The sequence below is a fragment of the Thermobia domestica genome, chromosome 3 (assembly GCF_964235325.1).
Source record: "Thermobia domestica chromosome 3, izTheDome1.hap1.1, whole genome shotgun sequence".
Classification (NCBI taxonomy): domain Eukaryota; kingdom Metazoa; phylum Arthropoda; class Insecta; order Zygentoma; family Lepismatidae; genus Thermobia; species Thermobia domestica.
In genome coordinates, this window is record NC_137456.1 from 322,920,451 (window position 1) to 322,933,972 (window position 13,522).

General features: G+C 35.1%; 1 protein-coding gene across 4 annotated transcripts in view; it reads right to left on the reverse strand.

Moving 5' to 3' along the window:
• LOC145681174 (uncharacterized) overlaps positions 1-13,522 on the reverse strand; it is a 396,630-nt gene that overhangs the window by 42,700 nt on the left and 340,408 nt on the right. For all 4 annotated transcript variants that reach the window (XM_081752648.1, XM_081752647.1, XM_081752649.1 and 1 more), the window contains exons 13-16: positions 10,390-10,584; positions 6,965-7,103; positions 4,735-4,885; positions 2,256-2,457 (exon numbers count right to left, since the gene is read on the reverse strand). In XM_081752648.1, the coding sequence (XP_081608774.1) occupies positions 2,256-2,457; positions 4,735-4,885; positions 6,965-7,103; positions 10,390-10,584 (687 nt within the window). The remainder of the gene's footprint in view (positions 1-2,255; positions 2,458-4,734; positions 4,886-6,964; positions 7,104-10,389; positions 10,585-13,522) is intronic.

Consider the following 13,522-nt stretch of genomic DNA (forward strand, 5'->3'; position numbering starts at 1 on the left):
TCGATTGCACGGGGCTGCCGAACGATAGTAGTAAGATGTGTCCCTAATTTGTCTATAATGGCACGAACATTTTGTCGAGGATCCGTTTACACGGTGTTCCTAAAAAACTCATCTGAACATAACATTGGTCACTAACTATGGGGCTCATTTTTTAATGGTGTTACCGGCATATACCTTGATAAACCAACGGCAGATGGTGTGTTCATTCTCCATTTCTGGCCCAAATGCACTGTTAACATTTTTTGCGACTTACTGTGCAGAATATCCTAGTTTTTGTGTAAAGAAAGTTGGATGTGTACAAAGTTCGTGACGTTAAACGCATGACCTTAGTACATCCCTGTGTCGTGTTGCTGAGGTGAGTTTTACAGCACACGTCAAATCAGACATTTCACTCGCACCAATTACTTACCTTTATTCATACGCGCCTTTGGCGTGGGAGACCCGGGTTCAATTCCCGGCGGGAGCTCATGTGGTTCGGATTCCACATTAATCAGTAGGTCCACGTCTCATATAGCTTTGCTGCTTAACGGGACGTTAAACTCAAATTCAACTCATTACCTTTATTCACCTTCCTTTTTATTAATATTTCATTAATATACTAATTAATATTACTCACCTTCCTTTTAGTGACAAGAGTCAGATATTATAAGAGATCTGCGGTTCAAAGGCAAAAGACTGGTTTTCAAACGATCACGCTTTTCCGTTCAGCTAAAAGCCTCGAACTTATGAATACAGTAAGGTTTATACCTACGAAAACGTTGCCAATATTAACGATATGGCTATTTATTTTTTCAGTTTATGCCTCACGGTCATGGCGATTTGCCTACTTTTACTTACTCAATTTCGTCCGAAGCTGCACATACAGTTTCTTGCTCTTGGACGACAGAATCTCGTCCTCTTCAATAAAGGCATTTTAATCTGACTTGTAGTGGCCCCCCGTAAAATAGTGTCTCTAGCGCTCTCGTCATTGGTGCAAGCAGTCCCGGGTTAGATTTCCGGTGGGGACACTGTCGAAAAGGTGTAACAGCATTTTTCAGCCCAGCCATCCTGAGTGAGGTTTTTTCAGGGTTTCCTAATTCACATCAGGTAAATGCCGGGATGGTACCCAATATACAGGTCCCAGGCCACTTTCTTTCTTCCCCCTTCTTCGGCAGAGATTGCGTGCATAAATGAGAACTTGAACCATGACCCACCACCCTCCGTGACCTACTCTGACCCGTGATCCACGCCCTCCTTTCAACTGAATAAATAGTTTACACTTGTAATAAAACAAGGCTGTGAAATTATCTAATCAGAGTTTGAATTTCTATGCTCAACCACTCAATAGACTACATTACTAAGAATTTCAATTTAATTACCAAATATAATTATTTCCTTGTTGGATTACAGATACTTTTCAGTGGAAAATAGGACAAAATTTGAAAGTTTCAAATCAAGGTAAAGTAGGCCACGGAAAAGGAAGAAAAAAGAGTAAAATTCGACTGTGTCTCGAAAGCCAAGTATTAAGTCCTGTTGCTATTATTGCAATTACAAATAACAATATCCAAAAGTGCCTGAAGTTCTTTTCTCACTTAGATATACTTATCTCAGGTAAGTAAATAGAAAAAAATGAAAAAGGAAGAAAATTAGAGGCCTTGAAAGTAAATCGTAGAGAAATTCACCAGTGTTCAGAAGATGCTGTCTACAATGCACTGAGCAGAGTGAATCTGTGGGTCACAGTGGATTAGAGTGGGTTGTGGTGTGTAGTGGGTCACGTCCTGTTGACTCATGACCCACTGTCCCACTCATATCTTAACCCACTTCACCCACGACTCACTAACCCACTCCATCTCTGCTCTCCGGATAGTGTGCTCACCGAGGAACATTATCCCTCAAATGTGATGGGCTTAAGGCCAAAGATGCCGTTAGTCCTCAGAAACATGTACAAATAAATAAACAAACTTGATTTGTTCCGGTTTCTTGTTTCCGATTTTTCTTTTCTTTTTCTCTTTGCCTTTTTGTCCATTGGTGAGGAAACAACATACAAGGAAAGCAACTCTATTCCAAAGGTAGAAAAGAACTAAGACGAAATGCTTTGTTTTAAAATTTCTGTTTTGCAAGTATTATTAGGAAGGTGTTAAAAATTAACACTATAAGATACGAAATTAACACACTAAAGGATAGGAAACACAATAAGAAGAAATATTGGAAAATATAATATTAGACATTTAAAAAACAAAGAAAGGAAGAAACATACTATAGAAAATTAGTCATACCTGATATAGTGTACAGGTTTAATTTTATTGTCCAAAGCAAATACAACTATATTCTCAGTTCCAAGCACATTACTACTATGCAGCGCTTGGTAAGGGTAGATTAAATTAACAGAAGCAGCCGCGTGAATAATGAAGTCTATTTCGTATGTTAGATAAATGTAGTCATCCTCTGTCATTCCAAGGTTAACAAGGGTTATATCACCTGAAGAGAGGAAAAGCACTCAAAATGTACACTAGGTTATACTCAAACATTAGAGATCAACTACAGAAACAAACTACAGCTAAGACTATAGTGTTATTTTCAAGAAATGTTATGTAAGAAAAATGCAGCATGCGCATAAGGTAAAGTTACCAGACATCCAATTTCCTAGGGACAGTCCCCATATTTTATCTTTTGTCTCTAAGGAAATTCTACATTTCTAAGGAAATCTTTTGTTCCTCCTGAAGTTCCCTCAACAGGGTATTCGAAATATTTATTGTCAAATTGTGAGAGCTGATACAGTACCAAAATAAACACACATTGTCATAGAATCTCGGTATAGAAATGCAGCGTTTGACCGCTGGTGGCGAAAAGAGGTGACAAGATTAAATGAAAGACAGCCAATATGCAATGCATCGAACCTTTTATTTTGCCCTATTGTTACAGATGTGCGATCACCAACAGAACCACCGAAAATATTACTTAAACGCTGGGTAGATCAGGTGATAACCACTAGTAGTAGCGTAAGGAGTTAGGTCCCGCTTCGAGTTTCACCATCATCCTCCAAATGAGGTGAAGCGAACTGAAATATGGCAGAGTCAATTTGCGCGCCTTTCTTGTTCCTTAGCAACCTTCCAATAAGGAACAAGAAAGGCACGCAAACTGACTTCATCATATTTCAGTTCGCTTCACCTCATTTGGAGATCGCCGACGCACTGCACAACGTCTTTTTTGTAAGGTAACACAGCTCTTCCCTTGGTAAGTCCGTTCCTTTTTATTCCTTGATATTTCTATTCTTTTTTCCCCCTGTTTTTAAACTTCCGTGTTCAAAATTTTAGGAGAAAATTCAAAGTTTGGTACTATAAAAATTCAGGAATTACAGAAATCTGAAAGCAGAATGATAAATTTACCTAATTTAATCTTTTAAAAAATAAATTTTATCAGGGGAATTCTGATTGTTAGGTAACTTTAGTAAATAAACCTGGACTTATTATTATTATTATTATTATTATTATTATTATTATTATTATTATTATTATTATTATTATTATTATTATTATTATTATATGTTGTTATGTATTCTTTGCAACCTGTAACTTGTTTTTAGTGCCATCTTCTTGTAGTACTTCTAATTTCTATCAAAATTTTAAGGACGTCAATAACAATTTCTATGGTTTTATAAGTACCTTTAGACTCTTGAGCTCTGCCAATCGAACAGAATGAATGAAATAATCTATTCTATAAGTGAGAAGTCAATAATATACAAAGAGTGTAAAAACGCATGATTAACCGGAGCCAGGTATCTCCTATTTACCATGCTGATGCGTTAAGCACTATGCAATCTAGTCCGCTCCCTGAACAGCTAAAATTATTTATTCTCGAAGTCGATCCTCAGCCATTCAGACCACATGGACCGTACTACAAGTCCTGTTGAAAAAGTGAAAAAGTGAAGAGATGTATGACTGTTCAGAGAACGTACTACTAATGTAGTGGCTTTTGTATTTGCACGGTAAGCAAGAGATCCGGGTTCGATTTTCTGTCCAGTCGTGCATTTTTTTCACGCACTGTATATCTTATAAAGCAGTCATGTGCAACAACCGGCCTCCGGGCCAGTCTTGGCCCACTGAACCCTTTAATCCGACCCGCCAGACCTCCTAATTGAAAATATACTTCTTACATAATCTTAAACTGAATTGAAAATAATTTCTGGATAGCTGATGTCCGCTTTGAAAAGTATCATCCGCGTTGAAACATCCAGTGTTCCACGGAACATTCATAGACTAGTTCAGAACATGAGGAGTCAAATTCTCCATAAAATTATACATTTTTTTCTGCTTTTCTTTAGTAAATAAATATTTTGGTTACCGTTATAACAGTTTTTTGTGTTCCTGTGATGTTAGTGTACGTTGAATGAGTTTCTTCATTAAATATGGACTTTCAATTGTTATGAAAATGTTATACGTTGTCCCATACGGCCCTCGACACCAGTAGGTCCTCTATGATTGGCCCAACCCTTGTTCCAATTTGCACATACCTGTTATATAGTGTTATATGAAAACGCATTGAGACTTTACCATCACTATTTTGCTTATTTTCATTTTGTTATTCAAATGTTTCCAAACTGTTTGCGCATTTTGCTTTACAAGTAATCTTTCTCTTCAAATTAATAATAATCATTGTTATATATGTATTTTACAGCTGCCGTTAATACAAACAACAATTAAAAAACAGTACTGCACTCTGTTAACAGAAAATTATAAAGGTTCAGTAGCATTATACCTTTCATGGGAACTACTCCCCATTCCATCCTCTTCTCAATCTCTTTGGATTCTTCTTTGCCACCGAGGATGCCGTAATCGCGGAACGATTTCTTGATACGGTCCAAAAGACTCATCTCTGGAGTCTCCCTAACAAGGCAGTAAATCGTCGTCTGCAATCAGAATTTCGTTATAGAACACAGAAGCTAATACACAATATAAAAAATATAGAATGGTGTCTGTGTATAATGTAACGGTTCTAAGTATACAATAGATCAATCAACAATAATGTTATAATGTCCCGAAGCCAAATGGATGTCTGAAGGTTATATATATATATATATATATATATATATATATATATATATATATATAAAACCTTCAGACATCCTCACACATACATAATACATATATACATACATACACATATACAGGGTGTTTCAAAACAACACCGACAACGTTTGGGAAGTGATTCCTAACACCAAGATAAGATGAAAAGAATAGACCACTTAGGTGCACAAATGCTTCCTTTCGGAGTTATAGGCTGCCGAAAACATGATAAAATAAACTTTCAAGGTCCTCAGCTCAAAAACTATGGGACCTACCATTGTCGGGTCAAGACTACACTTAGGAACTAATATGTGCGCTATCCAAAAATACATGTTTCAGAATCCTAAGGTACTCACGCAACAATTTTTATAGAGGCACTTTCGCTATGGACATATAATTTGAAGTACTCATTACCTCTATAAAAATTGTTGCAGAAGTATCGGAGGATTTCTGAAACATGGATATTTGGACAGGGCACATACTAGTTCCTAAATAAAGTCTTGACCCGACTACGGTAAGTCCCATAGTATTGGAGTTATGGACTTTTGAAAGTTCACTTTTTCATGTTTTCGACAGCCTGTAACTCCGAAAGGAAGCGTTTGTGCACCCAGGTTGGTCTATAGGTTTTGTCTTATCTTGGTGTCAGGAATCACCCCCCAAACTTTGTCGGTATTGTTTTGAAACATCCTGTGGCTTGGTCTAAAAGGGCCAATGCCACTTTTTGGCAAAAATGAGATACTCTTCAACTTTAAGTCTATCAATGGATGTTTTCTTGTGCAAGAAGAGCAAATGTCAACATGAAATAGTTTGGAATATATTTTCATGATGTTTATGAAATTAAGTGAATGAAATCTTTCAGTTTTACGTCCCACGGTTATGCCGGCTAGGCTAAAGGAGATGGTGATGATGAGAAATGAAGGCAATGATAGAATGAAGAAAGTGGGAGGAAACGGGACAACCCCGAGGAAACCCACGCACATGGTATTTGTCCACCACAAAGTCCACTTGACGCGAGCTGGGATTGAACCAGGAACCCCACGTTACAAAAATGAACACTCTACCACTGAGCCACCGTGGTCAGGGTAGTTGTTTATATATATTAATTAGTTTAAAAAAGAGAAAGAACCTCTTCCTGTTACACAGCATACATATCTTAATTCTACGCTACTATTGGTAGATCAATTGGCGCGAATTAAACAGTTTCCACGCACCATGATTTTCAGCTAATTTCGTTTTAATGTAGCAATTCTGTTTTAATACCATCCCTCAACTGTACCCTCTTTTGCCTCTCCCTCTTCTTCCTGCCACCGAATTTTCTATCATGTCACTCATGATATCAGTTCCTTTTCAGAAAATGTCCCAACGTGTTTTCCTCACTCCTTTTACTTACGTCTGAAATTGTATTTTTCTTCTCTGCTATTTCATTCATTCGTTTTCCGTTCGACTCAGCTGATTCTCTCCACTCTTCCACAATTTACTGGAACAACGAAAATCTGGAGCCCCTTGAATTCACTTCCTGTGTGTCTGACTGGATTCTACACTATGCTAACCAATTACAATCAAAACAGGACTAGGATGGACGGTGACTCATTGGTAGAGCGCTTACCTCTGGCGTCGGATCCCTAGTTCGATCTCCAGTAAAGTAAGTTTGTGGGATTTTCTCCGGGTACTCCCGTTTCCTCCCACATTTCATTCCATCATCATTCACTTGCCTTAGCTTAAAGGACATAATCGTGGGACGTTAAACTAAAACATTTCATTTTCATTTCATTTTCCAATTAGGACTATCGTTTCCACATGAGGTGTAACATTTATCCATAAAAGTTATTGTGATCATTCCGTATAACCCCACAACGGAAAATTACCGTTGTACTTCTAGTTTGATCTATTAAAATTTAACAATAGATACGAAGAGAACTTACTTTAGTAGTAAGGAGCAACTCTTTGAGAAGAAACGTTCCAACAAATCCAGTAACTCCTGTAAGTAGAACTTTTCCTCGCCTCCATCTTAGACCGGACAACTGGAATGAGCGCCAAAATGCTCTCAGTCTCATATCCATTCTGAAATGTTAAATTTACAGTTATTTTGAGTCATTCTCTCTTCAATTCACACTTAAACACTAAATCAAATTATGAAACCCAGATACACTTTCCGAACATTACTTAGCTAAACCATACACAAATATTATAATATAAAGCACTAACAGAACTACCTCATTAACATGCATTGCAGTACGTAGAGCAAGAATATAAGTTAGTGGAAGTACAGTACAATAATAATAATAATATCCCTTTGTTTGGTCTAGTGGATAGATTGGGATCATTTGGTGCACGGGGGTCCCGGGTTCGATTCCCATGGAAAATCCTTGAAATTTCAAGGAATTACGGAGGTTCGGATTTCATCTTAAACTATCACTTTCTCATATGGCCTAGGTGTTGTAAGGGAAGTCAAACTCTACTCCAATATTATTATTATTATTATTATTATTATTATTATTATTATTATTATTATTATTATTATTATTATTATTAATAATAATAATAATAATAATAATAATAATAATAATAATAATTTGAATTTATTCATAGTAAAGACTACAGCCGAAGCCAAAATGGTCATAATGTACAATAATATACAATGAAAGATTACAAAGGAAATACAAATAAAACAAAATAAATAAATTAAAAATATATCAAATCATCTCGACCAAATACAAAATAAAAGATGAGCTTGATACAAGCTAAATCATAAAGTAAAGTTACAACATAACCTCGATTAAATAGCTATTGAATCGACAATAATGTATTATTAAGAAGTAAAATATAATTAACATAATAAAAATGAACAAATTACAAAGAAAATATATAAGAAAACACATATAAAAAGATATAAACAAGGTACATAATACAAAGACAATAAGAATTCAATAGACAATATACCAAACCAAGGCGAATTTTATACATCTACTAAGTAAAAGATTTTAAATATTGTTTTTTAAGTAAAGAAAAATTCAGATCTAATAGATCAATTTTGAGAGATTTTTTTATTAATATTGTCAACACTAATAAATAGTGGAGAACCAACCAATTTATTGTTACATAGTATAGATCGGTATAGCCTAGAATTATATGGAGGAACTTTAATATTTAAATATTCAATTAAATTCACTCAAGCATATATTATATCATGAATAAATCTTATTTGCCTTAGATTGCTCATAACTTCAAGAACTAGTAAATCAAGCTTAGCAAGAATCTCCCTATTAGTCATCTCATGTAATTTGAATTTATATTTTAGCCAAGCCAAGAAAGAAATCTGGACTGACTCAAGAACCTGAGTGATACTAGTAAGATTACGATTCCAAATTAAACTAGCAAATTCCAAATAGGATCGTACATAAGCACAATATAAGATTTTTACATGTTGCAATGTCTTTAAATAATGTCTTTAATGTTAATAATACCTTCTGGCAAGCTCTTTTTAAATGATAACTTTACTCTTATTATAGTAAAAATGTAGTTTTTACTTTTCTTTATTATTTTAATTATTTTATTTTTGCTTATGATTTTAATGAGTTGTGTTTAGAGAATTTGAATATTTCAATGGAATTTATTCGGTTTATTTATCATTCATATTATAATACATTATGTTTTATTTTTAGCTTCTCTGAAGCTGTATATTTATACAAAAAAGGCTGTATTCTTGCATATTATTATTATTATTATTGAATATATTCTAAAAATATATAAATCTTTTTTTTTACCTTAATGCGTATTAGAATATTATTAATTTTAATTAGATAGTAGAGCGCCTACAGCTGAACCTCTCTTCATAAATAAAGACATTTTCTATTCAACCTAATTATTCGAATCTATTATTTAATAATTCAACACAAATTATCCGTTACGTAATTTTTTTTAAAAAAATAAATCTACCGTTACTAATCTTTAATTTAAAGATTATCGGCATGATTAACAATGTGTTTTCCAGCACAGCTTTTCCCCTTGGAAAGTCCGTTCCATTTTATTCTTTTGTCATGTTTAATTAATCTATTGAAATATTAAAAACGAAACTTCTGTATATGAGTGTACAATTAAAAAAAACATTTCATCAGTGTTATACGGAAGAAAATAACGTTAGACGTCATAAGACAAACAACTTTCAAAAAGAAAATCCACAACGAAAATAAGTTACAAGAACTGGTTACGTACAGGTTGTTTTCGCTCTCTCAAACTAGTATAAAAGCTTAAAATTTTGGAACTATTTATCTTAATCTCAATCATTCTCTTGTCTTCGCTACTCCGTCATCTTGCGACTTGCAATTGGACTTTGAAGCTTCGACGATGATGGTTAACATCGAGCTGAGAGAGAGACCTCCTAACGTTAAATGTAAGTTCTTTACCTTTTGAATAATTCAAGTCTCTTTGAAGAAGTTTTTTCTTCTGGCAGTCTCCTGCTAAGGCCTCAAGTATAACAGCTCTTAAAGCTAAATTTATCATTTATTAATGAATTAATATTGTAATACTTTGCAGACCTTTGAGCTCACTTAATATTTGATAATTGATAATACTATGTCTGCACATGTGTAATAATGAGATAGAAATCTTTTGTAATAAACATACACATTGAACTTCTTTTCTTTCACATGCTACCAATTTATCATTTAGCTGTTAGCTGTTTAGAGTAATAAGATACTAACCACTATACACATTTATATCTAAGACTACTGAGCATTAAAATTCTCTTAAATAAAATTTTCTAAATTAAACATGGCTGCTATGCCGATAATAAGAGGCCTACATTATGAAAATACTTCTTCATGAGCATTAAAATACTACATGTATACGTATCTCTGCATGTCTTAATGGTTTCTGGCTTACATTTCTATTTTGGGCTTTAAAATTTAGTGCAAGAAATATTTACAAAATGGCTCGCAGACTGCACAACAATAATACATCGTCCAATACTCCTTCTGTTACTTCCCCTACGTTTATTGATACCTTTTCAAATTCCGACGGTCAAGACGCGGAAACATTCATACAGAATTTTGAAAGTTGTTTATCTTATGACGTCTAACGTTATTTTCTTCCGTATAACACTGATGAAATGTTTTTTTTAATTGTACACTCATATACAGAAGTTTCGTTTTTAATATTTCAATAAATTAATTAAACATGACACTTTGATGATTTTATTTTTCTTCTTCCTGTTTTTAACCTCCGTGACCAAGACTTTAGGGGAGAGCTGAAAGCTCGGAAACATAAAGAATATTCAGGAATTACAGAAATCTGTAAGTAAAATGATAGTTAGAATTCCAGAGCGTAATTTTCCTAAGCCAACACTTACACCGTAATATTCTGATCGTGTCGTTCAACTTCGGCTTTGAGATCCAATTTCACACACTCTCCTTTAGCTTCAGAGTCTTCCAGAAAAAGTGCCATGGACGAAACAGTTGGATGGGCAAATAGATCAGTGATTACGAGATTCTTATTTAAAGTGCTATTCATTTCATTCAGAAGACGAGTAGCTAAAAGAGAATGCCTGAAAAACAAAAATCACAGTATTTTTAGGAATATATCACGTCTAACAGAACCATGTGACTTGCTGGTTTTTTTTTTTTAATCATATACAAAAAAGATCTGGAAGTAAAACATATGTTTATCTATCATACTTCCAATAATCGTTTCACTGGCTTTTCTACTATCCTTAAACGGATATATTAGCATACTAAGTACAAATTATGATTTTACCATGCTAATACAGGGCGAGTCAGGGGAAATGGAACACTTGAAAGTGGTAACACTGCCAAACTGAAGTGCACGGTGGCGCTAGTTTCATGCCATTATAATTTGGGGCTGTCTACATCACAGAGGTCTGTCATTTAGTTTACCATGAGTCGTTGGCCACACGTGCGTGTTTAAGTGGAGGAAGCCTTTATTCGCAAAAAGAGTATATTTGCTGTTCAACGGGAGCTGCGACGTTTGCAGGACCGGCATTTTAGTGTGTCAAACAGAAAATCAATTATCAGATGGGTGAAAGAATGGAGAGAAACTGGTTCTGTCGTCGACAAGAAGCATGAAGAATCTTCAAGGACAGCCCGTACATTAGAATACATCGATCGTGTACGCCACGCTTTGCAGTAAAATCCTCAATGATCACCTCGTCGCCACGCAAGAATACTACATATATCACAAATATCAGTGCGTCGCATTTTGAAAGAAGATATTATCATCCATACAAGATACAGATTGTGCAACAGCTACGGCTTGTTGACAAAAGATTTCTGTGAATTGCTTTTACACGAACTGAATCGTGATGAAAACTTGCTGGACATCCTTATGATGTCTGATGAAGGGAATTTCATAAGGCCATTTGAAGGAAGTTATATTTCGAAAATAATGACATTGTGATATTTTGCAAATTATGCCATTAATGGATATACTTTTACATGTCGTGGTGGCTAGTAAACTTTTTCTAGGTCTAGCTATTGTTTTTTTTAAAAAATGAAGGTTTTAATTTGTCCCATTTCCCATGACTCACCATGTATTTTAAAATTACCAAAAATGAGACAGTAAATGCCATTTAGGTTGTACCGTCAGGTTAGAGTTCTTTGCTTTTTGGAGTATTTGGGGTTGGACTTAAGTTTCAACTGTTACAATACCATTTGGGGTAGTTACGATAAATAAAACGACAAAAATCAAGGGAGCAAAATACGGGGAAAAATCGGAGCTGTTATCAGCTCCCAAATATGGCCGGAACGCTCAAAGATATACCAGGAAAATGGACCCGGTGTATGGGGACAAGTGTTTAGCAGTGCAAAGTGTACAGCGGTGGTCCAAGAGTTTGAAAATAGATGCCAGGGTATTCGAGATGTCGATGATGTAGTTTTCCCCCCATGACAACCAAAATATGGCGAATAAAACAATCGCCAAACTTCACTCTTGTGGCAAGGAGATTATGGAACATCACCCTTACAGTTCAGACCTTGCCTCCACCTGACAGGACAGAGGTTCACGAATGACACCGAAGCGCAGAACGTTGCTCATCGTTGGACCAGTCATCAGCCGGCCGTCTTCTACCCAGCGGGCATCGAAAAACTGTGGGACAAGTGCTCAACAAATGCGGAAATTATGTGGAAAAATAGATAAAGGTGTGTAGAATATTGCACATATCTTGTTTCTTGAATATGGTTTGTAATCTGGCAGTAAATCAGTAGGCGCAAAGACTTTTGCATTTTCTCTTGTAGATAGAAAAGACTTTTGGGTAGGCTGGAAAAGGCAGGATAAGAGTGAAAGTTGATATACTTTGCTGAAGCTTGTGGTCCAAGCGTCAAAGATTCGCAGGTTAACTCGGAATTTTTTTTTCTAATGCAGCGTTTTACTATTTTTTTCACTAACTCATTATTTTAAAATTTAACGGCATGCTTATAAAAATTTAAACTCTTTTCATAGCTAACATCAAATTATTTTATATTTTTCATCGTAAAGAATCATAATAGCGTGCAAAAGAAATGTACAAAATCACTACAGGTGATGTAATAATTAATTTATTATTTCAGGGGAAAAAAATACAAATCCTTACATGTATCAATAGAAATTATACATTATGAGCGGCAAGAGGAAAAATGGCAATAATATATTTTACGAAACTGCGACTGTCTGACTATCAAATAAGGAAAAAATAGTTATTATCGTTTTGAGAGAAACTTTTCTATAAAGCGTGCATTATAAACTGTAATGAGATCTGCATTATTAATCAGCTTCAATTTTCTAAGTTTCTTCCAGCACACACCGTCTGCAAATAGCTCCTCTAAGAAGACAGTGACTTCTTGCTGGTCTTATAAGGTCCTAAACTTAAACGAAGTTCAGTTGGTAAGTGTAATCAGTGTGAGCTTTGAGGACAGTAACTTTGGAGTAGTTTTAAATTAGCAGCATTACAACAGTTTTTCAGCTTTCTGGTCCCAGACTCGAAATTCGGAGCATTGTAAGAAAATTTTTCTTTACGTTTCCGGAAAATGGCTTTGTGTTGGTTGGCAAACTACTGAATATGTATGTATAGTTATATGGATACACACATGAGTTACATAACGTTTATTTTGTCGGTAGTATATATATATTACGTTTTATTACGTAAGTAATTTTGCAAAATTTATGTCTTAACAGATAAGAAAGAGAAAAATACACACAGCTGTGCTTGGTCAGTGAGTACCGTTGAGATGGACATATGGTAAATATGTATAATTACGTCATTGCTTCTGCTCTGGAAAAATGAAATGAAATCTTTGAGTTTTACGTCCCACGGTTATGCCGGTTAGGCTAAAGGAGACGGTGATGATGAGTAATGAATGAAATGGTGGAATGAAGAAAGTGGGAGGAAACGGGAGAACCCCGAGAAAACCCACGCACACGGTGTTTGTCCCCCACAAAGTTCACTTGGCGGGGGCTGGGATGCTTCTACTCTGAATACATATACATTGAGT